Here is an 18,142-nt window from a genome sequence, read left to right on the forward strand (position 1 = left end):
CTTACACATACACAGTTTTGAATTGCCTTTTGCTAGCATTTTGTGCAGCGCTGTTTAATGTAATTGTGTACTAAAAACTATTGTAAAACAATTTTGAAAACTTAACGTAAAATAAAGACAACAAAAAGAAAACTGGTTGCAAACGTTTGACTTTTAACAACATCTGGCAACGCTCTGTGTTGGCGCGCACAGTATTGGTGCGTGCTGTGTTTAGTGCACACTCGATAAGCAGACAACAATAATTAGAATTTATGAAGTATGTGAGAGTACTGTTCAATATAGTGCTAGTGCTCTTTTTTGTGTGCACCCGATAAACAACTTACGGTGATACAAACACGTTTGTTTCGTATTTAAAAATTAGGTTGACCAGAATTGTGCTGTTATCGATAAATGTAGTAAGCTTACCACCTATAAACAGCTGATGTGCCGCAATTAAGTTACATTTTGTTTGTTACGCGATCTGGTCACACTTATCTTGCTGCTACAATTTGTCAACATGCAGGCATCGCCAGTGAACGATCCATTGGAAATATTGACGAATAAAGGCAACCGCCAGCCGACATTTGTGGGTCCCATATGGAATCCCATTGCTGGCGCGATTGCCGGTTTCGGCATTGCACTATTCGTCAACTGGGGCTTCCGTAAGCCCGTTTTCTCTGGTGAGTTCGCAGCGCAGTACTGTGACGTAACATTGGTTTTCCTTGCCATTATTGTGTTTTAAACCAATTTCAAATTGTACTTTTACAGGCATACAGAATCACATTGCGTTTACAGCCATCGGCGGTGGACTTGGTGCCTTCTTTGACAAGCAACGCGATGCATATCTGGCCAAGCGCGATGCTGTGCTCCGGCATTACGTTGAGTTGCATCCGGACGACTTTCCAAAAATAGGTAAATTCTTGTTGGCATTTATACACTGTGCTTTCCAGGCTAATAGAATATTGTTTCTCTTATTTGCATTCCAGATCGTAAGAAATACGGTGAAGTTTTGGAGAGTTGGGTGCCAGTTCGTTAATTGCTCGGTGCTGCCTAAAGGTCTACGGATTAAGCCCTGCCTTAAAACAACACATTTTAGTTAATTAAACTGCTCTAATTGTAATACATATGAATACAAAAGTAAAACAATAGCGTTTGTTTTGCATTTAAAGTAATTTGCGTGCGTTCGGCTGCATGCCGCTAGCAGTGTGACCAAACATTGGAGGCGTAAAATGTTGACGAACTAAGTTATAGGCGCGAAAATTTAAATGTAAACTAAAAAATAAAAATTTAGTAAATGTTGATGAATCAATTTACAAAAGCTATATAACGGTATTTAAATTGTGCATTTATAACTATTTCTTGCAGCTAAGCATATTTGTAAATATATTTAAATGCTCCGAGCTTACCGCTCATGGTATTAAATGTTATTTTTAGTATTTTATGGTGGTCATATTCGGGCGTTCGTTTTTTTCCGAAAAGAGCGCTCTTCTACGCTTTAGATAGTCAGGTCACACTGTCGCTGTTTGGATTCAGTTTCGGGTGAATATTTGTTTCTGTAGGATGTGCGGGCGCAACGTCGAAACGTGAATACACATTTGATTCGTGCTTACCTACATAATTTCGTGCGTTTTTGTATGTGTATGTGTGTTACCGTTATAAATTAGGATAAGCGGAAAAAAGACGAAAGAAACGGCGCAAAATTTGATCATTAACTAAAACAAATTTGTTTCGTGTTTGTTATTAGTTATTATTTTTTTTGTTGGTCTATTAACCTTTGGCAGCAGCAACTTTTACGCTGGCGCCTGTCGAGAACAACAACAACAAAATAAGCGTAGTTGGTGGAAAGGCACTTCAAAGCGAGCGCACGTCAACCGCAGCAGCAAAAAAAAACAACAACAACAACAACAGAAGCTTCTAGCTCTGCCCAAAAGGCCGACGGCTTTTATGCAAAAACCGAAAAAAAAAAAGCATCTCACAGTCGATTTTTGTGAGCTTATCAGCAGCAGCAGCAGCAATACACAAGAACAGTTATGTCTAAGGTAAGCGCTGCGAACTAAAGCTGAGCTTTTAATTTTATTAGAACAATTATTTATTTATTCATGTGCCAGCGGCCAGGCGCTGCATTTGCTCTGCTCTTCAAGCGCACAGCGCTCCATTTGCCGACCCCTTCTAACCCACACAGCTGCTTTGTCAATATGGATTTCATTTGATTGCGTGTGCGTGTGAGTGCGTATGTGCGAGTGTGTGTGTGTGTGTGTGTGTGTGTGTGTGTTTGGGGGAGTTGATTTTCACTTGTGTTTGTATAAATTATGCATATTTGTGGTTTTTCTGCGAGCAGGGCGGGGGCTGATTTGATGGGCAGGGGGGGGGGGGGGGGCTGGATACATTGATTTCTTGAGTTTGGTTTTTGCTAACCCCCAAGAGAAAGGTGCGATTTTTATGGCGTGTAAAATTGGCAACAAATGTTACGACGGGAGGGTATAGAAATTGTCAGTGTGTGAGTGCGGGTGTGTGTGTGTGTGAGAACCCAAATAAATTTTAAGGCTGATTGGCAGGAAAATAACGGCAATTGGTCCTTATGGCATTTGATAGGCACGATTTGTCTTCTTCTTCTCCGTCATCTTCTTCTTCTTCGAGGGTACTTAAACCCCGTTGGGACTTTGATCATCTAACGGTTACTTTTACTTATCTGCGAAGCTTTGGAAAACTTTGCTAGTTTTTCAAAAATGTTCCCAAAAATAATTTAAGTCGATTGGGTTTAAGAACTTACCGTTGAAAAGGGCTAAAAAGGGCTCCAAGGATTCCCAAAAAAAAGGTTGCAAGCAGAAAAAGGTTTCGATTTGTGACATAATCATTTTCTGTGCGTAATTTACTAATAAAAATCTTTCACGAAATATAAACGAACTGTACGCTCAGGAGAGCTTTCACAGTTATAATTAATGATAATTGATCAATTATTATAATAACACATTTATTTTTGTTTATTTCTTTTGCACATTCACTCGCGCTCGCAATTGCTTCTCACCGGAGAGCACTGACCTGGCACTTTGGCTAACGAAAAGCTCTAATCAGTGTTTGGTTTTTAGTGTTGGTAAACGCGACCAAAAATCCTGATGCTTGCTCAAACCGCACGCAAACGCGATTTCCGGCCATAAAACACTGAGAGGAAATTCGAAATCAGCAAATGTCCCAATCAAGCCTGAAATAACTCGAACTTCAAGTGCTCGGAATCGTATTTGTTTTCCACATGCCCCAAAAAACGGGCAGCATTTTTCCCATGTGTCGGCAAATTTGGCTCATGCATTTTTTATGGCGTGGGTGTGCGGGTGTGTGGCAGTGTGTGCGGGTGTGTGCCCACGCAACGTTTGAGTGTCGCGTGCCCGTAATTTCTCTTGTATTCTTTGAGATAAATTACATTTTTTTTCCACGTCACTTGTCGCTGCCATATAAAGTTCTTATCTTAAAGCAAAGTTGCTTTTGATGTGCCACGCCCACCTTCGTTTTTTATTACATATACATATAATATATTTTATATTCTTTGCATTTGTCGCTGTCTTTGGCTTTACAATGCAGCGCATAAAAATTCGGATTTTCACAAAGTAAAAGTGGCACTCACAGCTGGCGGCAAGTGCACACAATCAAATTGTGGCCTAAACCCGGCTATATACGGCCGACAACAGCTTGGCCCATAACAAAGAAAGAGAAAAGTTCTCATATTATTAGTTAAACATACATATGTACATATATATACATATATATTTTATATGCATTCTAGGGCAAGGCGTTTTGTCCTTGAATCGCGAATCGTGCATATACACGAAGAATATATCTATGAACCGAAATGATAGACTAATAGACACCCTATAGGTGCAAAATGAAATAATATTAACATATTTTTTAAAAATCTTAGATTGAGTCTAAATATCGAATAATAGGTATAGATAAAATATTCCGTTTCAGTATAAAATATCTATGAAAATCTTCTTATCACCTTTTTCCTCTTCATTATAAAATTAAACAATAATAACTATATACAGAAGATTCTGTTTCATCATTAAATATACTTTAAAGCCTTCGAAAGACATTTTTCTGTTTCATTATAAAATATAACAATAATTAGTATAGATCAAAGATTATGTTTCATTATAAAATATACTTTAAAATCTTACTATGACAATTTTCCGTCTCATTAAAATAGGTTTTTCATTCCATTAAAATTCTCCTATGACATATTTTTGTTAAATACACAACTGTATCTTTTTTCATAATAAAATGTGTTGATAATAAAGCATAACACTGCATTTTTATCGCAAGCAAAAACATCTGTTTTATATTACAAAAAATGAATAATTGACTTACGTATGTTTATAGAAATTGGATCAGTTCTATGTTGAGATAATTCAATAAATTCTATTATTAATATTTATGTGGAACGGAAATTTTAAAAATTATCTATAACAGATTAATAGATTAGCGATTTCTACCGATAACTTTTATTGCAAAAAGCTTTCGAAAGTGTTTTTATATCGATAAAAAATTATATCGACTTGTTTATCGATACTTTTTTAAACTGATATCAGGAAGCTGCGAATAGCAGTTAATGGGTATTCAATATCTGAAAGCTCCGCAAACTCTCAAGTCTATCAAACTTGTGCAAATCCTTCTTTATTTTGGAGGGAAACAAAACTATGCTCAATGAGGCTGCGCTTTTATTGTGCGCCCTTCCGCGACAAGCCTCATAATCATCAACATCATCAACAGCGGCCTCCTTGTCGGCCCGGCAACCTCGCCCTACCCCTTACCGCGCCCCCCTCTTCATTATGTGCAGCATGTATTATTATACAAGCCCCTGCTACGATTGTCGGCTGTGGCTTTTTGTGTGTCAACAGCAGCTGCAGCCGAAGCAGCTCCTGCTGCCATCAAGTGCAAGGATAATCACAAGGAATAAAACTTGCAGTCGAGTGACATTTTCTAAAATATATTATACCGAGTGTGCAGCGCAGTGGCCATGTTTATTTTTCATTGGCGACAACTTTCTTGGCTCAAGAAAAACACATTCGAGTTTGGGAGCATATAAATTGTCCATAGTTCTGCATGTTTATAAAGTTATCAGCTTAGTTATGTATATATTTCACATGCGGATATAGTTAGTAAAATAATTACGAACAAGTCAATTGTTCGAGATTGTTATCGACTGACTATTTATATAATCGATATAATGTATGTTATCGATACAATGTAATCGATTCTTTAATATAATCGATTTAATGCAATCAATCAGCTGTAATCGATTTTTAAATATAATCGATAATATTTAAAAATCGATGTAATGTAATCGATTATTTACATATAATCGATATAATTTAACCGATTCTTTAATATAATCGATATAATGTAATCTATTCTTTAATGTAATCGATCTACTGTAATCGATTCTTAAATATAATCGATCAATTGTAATCGATTCTTTATTATAATCGATATAATGTAATCTATTCTTTAATGTAATCGATCTACTGTAATCGATTCTTTAATATAATCGATCTATTGTAATCGATTCTTTTATATAATCAATGCAGCTTGGAAATCAGAATGCTCTCGCAATTATAGACGTCATTTTTAAGGGATATCCTTCATGAAACTTAAAGTGACGTGTTCGAGAGATATTTCTTTTAGCACCAGGTAGTATATATCTTGATAATAATTACAAAAAAAAAATGTTGATTAAATCAAAAGTTCAGAATAACCTTTAAAGAGCAGCCGCAGTTAAAGAATTTCACATTTTGCCGTAACACATCGGCCATGGCTGCATAGCATACTCTGAGGGGCAGCATCTGTTGCCACTATGGACTCTTGCCCCTTTGGCCATGTTGATATTTGCCACACCCACCTGGCCCCCCGCCACCTGCCCCGCTTTGGTCCAGCTGCCATCGTTGACCATTTATGATTTATATGGCCGCTGGCATTTCGATTTCGCTGTATTGACTGAACGCAGAATTCGTGTTGCGTGCTTCATAGCCATGGCAACAGCTCTTCGTTTGCCCCGTTGCCCCGCCCACTGGCAATCTCCCTCCCGCAGTTCTCACTGTTAGTGAATGCTTTTTATTTATGAGCATTTCTGGCTCATGCATATTTATCCATAAATGTTACGCTTCAATGGAATTGTCTATAAAAACATATAGTGGGGCTGCGCACAAATATCAATATATATACATAGTTATATATCTTTTATTTGGACTGCACTTGCGTCCATTCCACAAATACACTAGCGATAAATCATATTTATTAATTATTATCTAATTATCTTCCAAATTTTTGTATAATTTTAAAACTTAATTTATGCTTTCATCGAGGAGAAGAATTTTTTTAAATCAATGCTTGTTTTATCATTTTATATGTTATTTTATTTAATAATTTTTTTTCAAAAAATTTATTTTAGATATTATTTTACAATTTTTTTTTGACAGTTTATTAAAAACAATGTTAATAATTTTTTTTGGTATGTAAATCCATTTTTTTAAAATTTATTTTCCAATATTTAAGAATTCAAAATTATACAAAAAATATTTTTGTATAATTTTAACACTAATTTTTAATTTTTGAACATTAATTTTTACTTTGTTTAAAATTACGTATATAAATAAATGAATTAATTAGATAAATTAATGTATATAAGTTGGTATTTATTTCATTTCTTTTATTTATTTATTTTTAACAAGTTTTTTATGCCTAACATTTAATCTCTCCGAAGTTAAATGAAAAAATACCTATGACAATTGTTTTTATTATATAAAATAGTGTTAAAAGAAATTTGAACTTTCGCAAGCTTTACGAGTTTTCAACCTAAAAATTCTAGTTTTACATTTCTGACTGGTCCACAAATCAGTTTCGAAACTCGAATTTAGAACAGTTTTTGCTAAAAGTCTTCAATTAGTTCTTTGGGCGTTGCGTTCTTCGCATTTTGCGTGGCTGCAAAAATGTTCTAATTTGAAATTCCTAAGTTAAAGACGTGGCAGGCTAACAAAATACGTGACTGCAACGTGAACTCTGCCTGAGCACGGGCCGTGCCACACATATGCGACACAGCCGCAGCCGCAGCCGCAGCCGCAGCGCGTTGCAAGTATCTTGAGCTAATTTCATTAAATATTCATGGCCACGAAACACAAGCAACAACAATAACAACAATGGTCCCAATCAAAAATAAAAAAAACATCCCAAATGCAGTCGCAACTCGATTGGCTGCAGTGGCGCCTCCTGCTCCTGCTCCTGCTCCTGCCGAAGGAGGCAGCCACACAATGTCGCTGGCTTTGAACAATTTTTAACGTGCCAGGCAAGTTTGGCAAATGTTCGACAATACACACACACACACGCACACACACACACTCACACGCACATGTGTCCATCTGTGTTCGATTTTATGGGGTACTTTGGTTTTGTACAAATGTTTGTTACAGACAGCTGAAGGCGTCTTCTATACCATAAAGTTTATATATTCTTGGTCAACATTTTAAAGGCGACTTGATTTGGCTGATCTTGGGGGCTTAAAAAGCTAGAGTCTTCAAATTTGGGACTTAGCTGCACCCATTGCTCGAGTAGTTCAAGATTTTTGTTAAATCATCAAATCATTGTTGAAATCGATAAATACAGATTTTCACAAAAGGTTCTTGTAGTACATCGCAGATTATCATATATGTATATATTCTTGGTCAGCATTAATAATCGCTAAGTCGATCTGTCTGATCATTAAGAGTCCAAGAGCTAGAGACTTTAAATTTGGGACTTGCGTTTACCTATTGCTTGAGTAAATGAGGTTTATCAAGAGCTCACACTGTTCTCACGAAATCGATAAATATCGATTTGTGAGTTGAGCATATCGCGCAGCTTATCATAGCTAAATACTTATATATAATATACAGCATTAAACGTCGATCTTTTTATATCGAGGACTATAAAAGCTAGAGCTTTGGGTACTCCTATTGCTTGATTAGATCAACTTTATTTATAATCATCAAGTGCTTTACTATTTTCATTAAATCGCTAAAAGACGATCGTTAGATAAAGTTTTGAAGCAAATTTCGCAGCTTATAAAAGCAATAGACACAAAAAGTTGGTACAAGTACAAATACAAATATATACAAAAATATATATATACAAATATTAATATATTTAAACATTTTTATTTTTTATTTGATATCCATCAAAATTTTGTACACAAAACTAAATTGTCGAGCACATTCGAATGCCATATTTACGCCCTGATGATGATGAATTTCAAAAAGATCGGACAATAAACACCGATGTTTTTAAAGAAAGGACCTTTACATAGTTCGGCTCCAAGGAAAAAACAGTCGCGGTGTAAACTGGAAATCTTAAATGTTCGTAAGAGCAGCACCGAGTTTTGTTCAGGGTATCTACTAGTCGGGCACGCCCAATCGTTTTCGTTGTGTTAGTTTAGGCGCAGCAGCAGCAGCAGCTGCCACTGACATATTATCATTTAATCATTTGTCAGTTTAGTCTCCGTTTTTTTCTTCACTTTTTTCCGGGCAAGGTTCAAGGCCTTTTGAATAGACTCTGCTGTTAGCTAATGATTATCAATTGATTGATGGGAGCACAGTACATCAGTACATCAATTGGGAGAAACCGTAAACGAATTTACTTTATTCTGCAGCTGGATAAATCATTTATGCTCGCCCACGCTTTATACTAATTAAATTAAGCGCTACATGAGCTCACTTCAGCAGTTGCCAAAAAAAGAAAAACAAAGCAAAAAAACATCCCAAAAACTATTTGAGTCCAGACCGCTTTTTAGCTGGTTTCTCGGCTGCAGCTGCTGCATAAATAAAACTGCCGCAGATAGAACTGCCTCACGGTGCGACTCGAGCGACTGTCTGTCTGCAAATGTTTTTTTTCCCCCATTTTTTTTTTATATATGTACTATTTGTGCAATGTCCTTTTGGCCAGCAGCCCATAAAATGGCTGACTGCGAGCCGTACACAAACATTTCAGCTGGGCTCCACAAAGTTTCTGTGTGTGTGCCCCACACACAAGTGGCAAATGTTAAATGTGCAACTGCTTTCTGTGGCCTTATGCCATAAAGAGTTGAGCTTCTGACCATCTGCGAGAGCTAAGTTTGTACAAATTTGTAAATTGGCCATGCGTATGCTATGTCCGTCCAAAATTTGTTTGAATAAATCTTCCGAGGAAATATGCTTTAGATTAACCGTTTATCTTCTTAAAACTCAAATTTATCGAATTATATTCGATTACATTCGGCTTACATTAGCCCATGGGCTATAAAAATATGCGATGAATTTTTAATATTTTATAGTTTTAATTTAAGTATGAAATGTCTTCATCTCTCTCTCGCCTGCTTTTCCCTTTCTCTCTTTTACTTGCTCATTAAAACAATAATTTATTAGTTTGTCATATATCAACAGCAGGGTATTCGATAGTCGTATAAATGCATTGCTTTAGATTATTCTATGGGCTACATGAAAATGTGATGCATTTTCTATATATTATGGTTTTCATTTAAATATTAAATGTGTTAATATAAATCTCTCCCCTCCTCCCTTTCCCACTCAGTTGTTCATTTAAATATTAATTAATTAGTTTGTCATTTATCGGATAACTATTTGCACTTTAAACTATGTATGTAAATACGCCGAAACGAGAGCCCATTTAATATAATGAACATAATGTTGAAGCAGCGACAGAGACCGCAAAGCCAAAATTAAATAATTAATGCGCACTTTATGGCATCCATTTAAGTTAATTGCAGGTGCGACGCCCAAATGCGCAATCAGCATAAACAATGAGAAAATTCAATCAAAAATTAAATCACAATCTACGTCGCACAAAATAGACCAAAAAATAAAACGAGTCAAATAAAAGCTGAAGATATAAAAAATTATTACGCAGACACAAAAAAAAAGTTGTTCCACATAATAATTGAATTCTATATTGAAAATGGGGTATTTGCTGCCAACGAGGGGGCGGGCTGGGGGCAGGTTTTCCTGCTGTCACAGGAGCTCAGATAACCGTAAAGATAGTTTGGCTCGGGCTGGCAACGCCGCCCCAAAGGCAATTGCATTGTGAATTCAACTGGAACGCAAGAAGAGTGTAAATATATGATTTAAACTTTGAGTAGAAGAAGTCTTTATACTATGTAAGCACATATTCTCATGTTCCTGTTATATTTAACGGTCGCTTTAACATTAAGGCAAGCGTGAGAGAGTTGGTAAATATTTAATTTTAGCTTTGTGTAAAAGATATTTTTATGCTCGTTAGCACTTTGCGCAGCTCAAGAAAGTTTCGAAGTAATGTTTGCGAAAGTTAACAGCGACTTTAACATGCTGTTAAATTTATGATTCCAACTTGCTATGCAATGCTCATATGGCAGCTTTAAGATTCAGTGTGGCTTACCTAAGATCATGGCGTTGCCACTGTGTCAAACAATGTGCAGTTTTGTTTGACAAAAAGCTACGGCGTTGCCACTATGTCATATGATTTACAGATTTTCTTTGACAAGTAAACATGCATTGGCAGTATGCCAATCAATTTTATGACTTTGACAAGAGCTTTTTGAAACCTTTATAAACCTTAGAACCTTTATAACTTGTGTGTTAATGAGTCGCATCTAAAGGCAGGGCGCTGGTTCGAACTATAAATCAAACGCCAATTTTAGTTTTTGTGCTTGCAGCCTCTACTATACATCTACATTTTCTTTCGGTTTTTTTTTAATATCAAATAAGTTTCCTTTTACCTTGCATCTCCAACTACGCCCATGCCGTTTTCATTTTCTTCTGGTTTTTTTTTCTTACCCAGCCCAACATCATATCCGGCTATATATATATATATGTATATGTATATGTGTGTGATATGCCTTTGATTGTGTTGCGCCGTGAAATGTGCAGCAAATTAAATAAAAACGTGAACTGAAAGGTGTTAAAACGTGTAAACGTGCTGCGCAAGAGTACACCCAGACACACACACACACACACATATATATATATATATATATGTGAAGGGAGTGTGTATATAGTTACAGGAACAGGAGTGGATGTAACCTGACCAACATATGATGGCATTACCATTAGCCCGTCCGTTCGCACTTTATGTGCTCGTAATTGAAAATTAAGCGCCTGTCATCAGGCTAAGGCCAACGCAAATGGAGTCTGGGCTCAGGCGTTGGATAGTTGGGGGTGGGGAGGGGGCGATAACAAGCAACTGCAACAGCTATATGGCCAGGTGGTTTCGCATTTCGATTCAATGCAGCGCGCACACTGGAAAATTGCCAGCTAACCGAGCGATGCACTTAAATCCGTGTGACGGCTGCCATGTGCGGTTAATTTGTTTCAAATCAGAGAGAGTGAGAGAGAGAGAGAGAGAGTGAGAGGGAGAGAGAGAGAGGGAGAGAGAGCAGGAGAGTGAGAGATTGTGTGTGTAAGTGTGTGTCCTTGCCCGTGGGTGATTAGTTTTTACGGCCTGCAGACATGTTCAGCGTTCATTGAAGCATTAAGAAAGAAAACCTATTGTGGAAATGCGAAAACGGCTGCAACGAATCTTGACTTGGTAAAGTCAGGCAGGTGTAATTGTTAGATATACAATTGCATTAGATCATATGTTAGCTGGGCGGGGCTTTTATTGTTGGATATATAGCTTCATTATATCATTTATTAGCGTAGCTGCGCTCCAGTTAACTCAGCTGCTTTTAAATTTACAATTACGTAATTTGGGTTATGTTTTGTTGGGGAAATATCCGCCATTTTGTGCAGAGATAAGCTCATTAAGGTGGTCCAAAAGATGACAGATTGTTTTTTACTTACTAAACATATAAGGAAAAACCTCTTTTGTTCTGACCCAGCTTATTAAGCCTATCTTTGTAGAATATTTTGGAAATTTCACTTACTAAAAATACGCGAAATCTTAGAGAGGTTCTTCCATATATTTCCCTTACTAAACATATGAGGAAAAAACTCTCTCGTTTCGGCAGAGCTTGTCAAGCTTTACTTTTTGGAAAATTTCGTAAATTTTCCTTACTAAGCATTTCCCAAATTGGAGAGGTTTTTCTGTATATTCCCCTTCAACTATTCATACAAAACATAACTCACATTCGAGAGAGGTTATTTCTTAAATTCCCCTTCTACTATTCCTACTAAACATATAAGAAAAAGCCTCTCTCATGTTGACTCAGTTTATTAGGCTTGTCCTTACACACATTTAATTAAAATTGTTATACATGTTCATGTGTATGCCCTTATTAGATGAAATGTTAAGTATTTCAATGTCACGCTCCACAGTTGGGGAGGTTTTAGAATAGTTTAAACTACTCAAGAGCTCTTTACATTTATTTGGCTTTAAACTTAGTTTTCTGAGAAACAAATTGAGTTCCTAAATAAAATAATTTCCATTTAAAAATCAAACTATACATTTTTCAATCAAGCTCAGCGATTTTTATAAATCTATAATTCCGACAGTTTGAAAGTCTGTGCCCTGAAATTATAGTTTTAGAGTTAACCACTTCATAAAGAAGAATATGTCTTGTTTTCGGCAAAAACTCTCTCATAAAGAATCTTCAAAACTAGTTTGCTCGGCATCTATTACTATAGGAATATATTGGAAAAACTACCAAACAATTTCGACTTTTCACCAACAAAATTCTAAAAAACAACACACTTTCATATTTAATTGTTTAAATATAACTTGAGCAAGTTAATTGTTCAACAAGCACTTGCGACACCTTCATTTAAATGCATTTTAATTCATTTAATTGAAACATTTTACTGCAGCCGCCGAAAAGTATGCAGCACGAAAATGCACTTGAATTCGGGCAGCAGCAAAATAAAAGAATTTTGCATGCAATTTGTTTTTGCTTTCTGCGCCCCATTCACAGATAGTGAAAACAAACAAGAGAATTTACTGCTAACCCAATTTGAATCCCATATTACCACAAACTGCAACAACAATAACAAAAGCGACAACAACAACAAGAAGAAGAATAAATGTTTTTAATGCGCCTCTTGCACGCGATGTTGAAAAATATGAGAACACAAAAGGCGCAATATAAAAGTGGAAAGCGTCGAAAATTACGGAAATGCATGAAGAGCATTTTACGGTTTACAATTGAATATGGCGGGGTTTTTCCCAGGCATTGGAAAAACCATGGAGGGAGAGGGGGGGGGGCTGCCAAAAACTGTAGTTTCTTTGCATATAAATGTGGGGTTAAGCGAGTGTTGGGCTTGTGTGTGTGTGTGTGTAGGTGTGTGTTTGTGTGTGTGCACAGTTTTGACTTTTGTTTATGTTTATTACAATGCTGGGCACACACACACTAATACATATATGTTATGTGTGTGTGCATAAAGTAACTGACTTCTTGGCGCCTTCTTCTTGCATGTTTGGCCGGAAGCAACAGAATGAATTTGCGACCGCTGACTGCCGACTTGGGACTCGCCTCTGCTTAGCCATTTTGTTAGTTATTTTAATAAAACTAAAACAAGAAAGTTCTACTACCTAGTGAAGAGTCGAATATTAAATACCCTATCGGAAGTATGACATATGACAAAATATATTTTATATTTCTTATATCGGAATCTAAGTTTTTGATACATGAAACCCAATTCGTTCCCCTTTGCTCACACTTGTAGCTGCTTTATTGGAGACATTTGAAATGCTGTCCAAATTTAATAAGCGTACCGAAGCTCGTAATTGTTGAGGTTGGCTATGATATCTGTTAAAATAAAATGCGAAAGACAAAAAAGAAAATCATAATTGTTATGTTTGGTTAAAGTATCCCTTACACGAAATACAAAAATTAATTAACATTTCAAATAATGAAATATTTGAATTTTCAAGATATTTTCCAAATGTAAAAAGCGTACTGAAACAGGTGAATTCCGGCTTGGTTACGAAATCCCTGAAAGTATAAATACCAAAAAGAAAAAGAAATCATAATCATCAATCCCTAAAAATCTAATAATTAAACTATAAGTAAATAAATATGCAAGATTTTGTCCAAATATAAGAAGCGACCAAAGATTGCAAAGATTGGTTAGGTTATCCTTAAAAAAATTATATAATATTAAAATATTGATAAATATTTGAAACTTAATGAACTCTTCAGATCGATTGCATGGGCTTTAAATATAATTTGAAGTGTATGAAGGGTGCAGAAAAAGAAGAAACGGGAAAGTTTTATTATTGGCATTTTTTTCTCTCTCTCACCAGTTGCGCGTATAAAACACTCTGGCAACTCTGCGCTGGCTGGCCACTGGCGTCCGTTTTAATGCCTATTATAATGATGAGTGTTTGTATGTGTGTGTGTGTGTGTGTGTGTGTGTGTGTTTATATGTGTGGGGGTGTGTAGAGGGCTGAGTCTAAGCATTTTTATGGCCTCCTGCTGCCGTTCTCTGCCTCCATCAGGCCCAGCAACAAATCAGCACAGAACAAGCTCGCTTAATGACTTGCCCGCCAGGTGGCGTTGCACAAACCGTTATGAGTGTCAAAGTGTGTATAGAGTGTGCGGGTGTGTGTGTGTGTGTGTGTGTGTAGCTGTGTTTGTGTGCATTTGCTTCCTTGTATAACACATTTCATACGTCTCGTTGACGCTGCGACATTGTCATACCCGTACTTAAATCATTAAATGGAGTATATTATATAGAAATTGTCAAAGTTAATTTTGTTCAAGCACTGTATAAAAGTAAGATGCACAGTTTATTTAATCAAATTATTAGTACAATGTCAACTGTCAACAAAATAGGTTCAGTTCTGACAAAGTTATGTGAACTTGAAGTTCGGGAAGTGCATTAAGTGCACTAGGAATTTAATTATATAAAATGTCAAAATTGTTGTCAGTTTGTAATTGATTTTTGAAAAAACTCGTTCGAAAAACCGCCATCAGATTTGGTTGAATTTAAGCATGTTTAATGCGATTATATCCGATTCAAAGGAATTGCTTAGAAATAAGTCCCCTGACAGGTATGTAATTAGTCGGTGTTGCTTTCATTTCAAATTCACAGCTTTTTATGTTATGCACACACTCTTTAACACCCCAACGTTGAGGTGCCTGACATGACTCGGGCACATTTTTAATAGACTTTGCATATAATAAGCACAGCGTGGGGGGGTGGGGGGGGGGGGTGCAAAGAATATGGTACATGGAGGCCAGTCAACTCTATGAAAGTTGAGGCTTGGAAAAAAAAAGACAACAAAAACTACCTCAAATGAATGGGAAATTTGCATGCCCTTGCAGTCGAATGGTATGCACATAATTATATGGCCGCAAAGTTTTATCCTTGAGGTGTATAATTAAGGATAGTGGACTTAATAATGAGTACGAAAGGTTTTAGGCTTTAAAACTATCTGTTAATGTACTTTCAGTGCTTAGCTTAAGTAAGTGCTGTTGTTGGGCTAAAAGGAAGTGCTTCATGTTTCTCCTAGAAAGCAACAACTATATTTTGTGAAAATCAAATACTTGTTCATGCTTTTAGCCCTTGGGAATTCTGTTATTGGAATGAATAATTCTGCAGTTTTAAGTAGCTGAGATTTAAGTACAAAACTAGATTTACATAAATAAGCAAATAAAGGGCTTCAAATATACACAATCCAAAGCTTATAAAAGTAAATAATGCAAATATATTTTGAAATTAATGTTGGGGGTAAAAGTTGCGAGTAAAAGTCGAGAGAGGTGGCCTTGAAGATACCCTGTTTCAAGGCCTAAAACTTATTTTGGCAGAAGTCAATTTCAAGTTCTACGTTTCGACTAATCACTATACATTTATTGTTTATTAAATATATATTATTATATATACATTTTGAAATAAATTCTATATATAATTATATATAAACTATGAATATATTTTATATATAATTATATACCAAAATAAATTTGATATGTAATAATATATTAATTTTCAAATAAATTCTATAAAGCTCATATTGCATGTTTGACATGGAATTGTAATAGATTGTCAGAATAGGACTGATACTTTCTAACTGAGATTTAGATTCCTGAAACTTCCTAACTAACTACAGGGTTTAATTTCGATAAGTTTCTTAAAATTCTTAACTAACTAAAGGGTATAATATGCCATCTCCAGCCTCTTACATATTCACAAAACTTTTCTTAATGCTCTACTTATTATTTCTAATGGTTATAGGGTATTCAAATGAGTTTAGCTTAATGAAAACTTCAGTCAGATCGAGTTGTTAAGCGAGTAGATATACACATATATATTTATATGTACATGTCCAGCATACTTTTGAGCGCTTATGCAAACGACCTTCGCCCTCTATTTGCTGCCTCTCGTTGCTGTTGCTGTTGCTTTACTCAGGCTGCATAATTGACAAGACAGAGAGAGAGAGAGAGAGAGAGAGAGGTAGAGCAAAGGAAAAGCCAAAGCGAAAGCAAAAAGAAAATGTACGCAAGACTACAAAACGTTTGACGTTTGAAACTTTTGTCTTGTGTATTCCCACCTCTGCCCCCGCCCTTTCCACGCTGTCGCTTGGGTGTCGCGTCTGTGTTTACGCTTGAGCGTGCACTAAGACAGCCGCACATCCTGTGGATGCATTTCGCCCGCCGCCTCCGTCCTCCCCTTTCAAAAGAGCGCGCGTCCTTCACAAACTATGTGTAACATGTGCTGCGTATTTATCTCTGAGAATTTCAAAAAACTAAATAAGTTTTCCCCCTAGCAAATAAAATAAATATATACATATATATTTTTCCTTTTAGCTTGCAGCTAACATGCATGTTAATTATGTCACACACATGACAAAACTTTGAAGCATCGTTTCGAATTGCCTTCACTTGAGAGCATTTCGAGAGCAATTAACTTGCTGCTAAATATATATATCTGCATAGTTTAGTAATAGTTACTTATCTGGGCTGTTACATGGCCTTAATTTGCGCCTGATTTGCGGCCAAAGTTAGTTTTAGACATAACCTCAAATTCTCAAATTCGCTCAGCTTCAAGTGGCAACATCTTTCGCCTCAAAACTACAGACAAGTTTGCTTTCCTCCTGCTTACCCTCCCTTATCCTTATCCCACTTCCTGCTTCTATTGCAAACTTTGCCAAAGTTCAAAGTTCAAACTATTCGAGCTGCATTTGCAATGCGGCATTTTTTTGTTTGGACACCGACCCGAACTTCTGCATAAAACCCAAATCTGAACAGACTGCGCTTAAAATTTCGTTGTGGAAATTTCCATTTTGGCTGCAGTTTTTGACACGCTGAAAATCTCAAAGTTAATTTCGTGTAACAATGTAACACCTAATTAAATGCCGCAGAAATTTCCATTGAAATTGGATAGTCCTTGTATGATATATGGAGAATTCTAGGAACACGTACACAATATCCCACGTCGTCAACGTGCAAAAAGATAATTAAAAGTTAAAACTTTTTTAATTTAAGATGCTGTCAAAAGGAATTGTTTTAATATTTGACATGATTATGGGCTTTTAATTCATTTTTATTAAAATTGAGAACTTTATTTTTGGTAAAAATTCATGTCAAAATCGTATCCTTGCAAATCGTTTACGGGTCTAAATTTCCCTTTCTTATAACTCGATGTGTCTTTTTGTTAATGGTTTGAGCTGTAGATTAATTTTGCATTCAAATCTGGCAACATAATATTTGGTCCAATTTCATGTGGAAATGGTACCCTTAAAAATCTGATATACACATGGGTCTAAACTTCCCTTTCTAATAACTCGGTCAAAAATCAACCGATTTTTACGAGATTTGGGTTTTTGTTAATGCTTTGACCTGTAGATTAACTTTGCATTCAAATCTGGCAACATAATATTTGGTCCAATTTCATGTGGAAATGGTACCCTTAAAAATCTGATATACACATGGGTCTAAATTTCCCTTTCTCATAACTCGGTAAAAACTCAACCGATTTTCACGAGATTTGGGTTTTTGTTAATGCTTTGACCTGTAGATTAACTTTGCATTCAAAGCTGGTAACATAATATTTGGTCCAATTTCATGTGGAAAAAAAATCTGATATACACATGGGTCTAAATTTCCCTTTCTCATAACTCGATCAAAACTCAACCGATTTTCACGAGGTTTGGTTTTTTGTTAATGCTTTGACCTGTAGATTAACTTTGCATTCAAATCTGGCAACATAATATTTGGTCCAATTTCATGTGGAAATGGTAA

The 18,142-nt window shown here is 36.0% G+C and overlaps 2 protein-coding genes across 2 annotated transcripts in view; both read left to right on the forward strand.

The window, feature by feature from the left end:
• The first annotated feature begins 459 nt into the window (after nt 1-459).
• On the forward strand, nt 460-1,127 carry ND-B14.5B (NADH dehydrogenase (ubiquinone) B14.5 B subunit). Its single transcript, XM_064695368.1, has 3 exons — nt 460-659; nt 748-891; nt 966-1,127. The coding sequence occupies exons 1-3, from the start codon at nt 497-499 to the stop codon at nt 1,013-1,015; spliced, it is 357 nt and encodes a 118-aa protein (XP_064551438.1). The 5' UTR covers nt 460-496; the 3' UTR covers nt 1,016-1,127.
• A 397-nt stretch (nt 1,128-1,524) lies between these two features.
• LOC135437449 (uncharacterized) overlaps nt 1,525-18,142 on the forward strand; it is a 98,659-nt gene continuing 82,041 nt past the window's right edge. The window contains exon 1 of the mRNA XM_064695377.1: nt 1,525-2,018. Coding sequence (XP_064551447.1) covers nt 2,010-2,018 — 9 coding nt within the window. The 5' untranslated portion in view covers nt 1,525-2,009. The remainder of the gene's footprint in view (nt 2,019-18,142) is intronic.

The sequence above is a fragment of the Drosophila montana genome, unplaced genomic scaffold (assembly GCF_035044405.1).
Source record: "Drosophila montana isolate Dmon_TW-CO22-7 unplaced genomic scaffold, ASM3504440v1 contig_3747_1, whole genome shotgun sequence".
NCBI classification, from domain to species: domain Eukaryota; kingdom Metazoa; phylum Arthropoda; class Insecta; order Diptera; family Drosophilidae; genus Drosophila; species Drosophila montana.

Coding starts and splice junctions, on each gene's coding strand:
- ND-B14.5B (XM_064695368.1), top strand. CDS start 497: ATGCAGGCATCGCCAGTGAACGATCCATTGGAAATATTGACGAATAAA. Junction 660..747: donor CCGTAAGCCCGTTTTCTCTG/GTGAGTTCGCAG, acceptor GTACTTTTACAG/GCATACAGAATCACATTGCG. Junction 892..965: donor GGACGACTTTCCAAAAATAG/GTAAATTCTTGT, acceptor TTTGCATTCCAG/ATCGTAAGAAATACGGTGAA.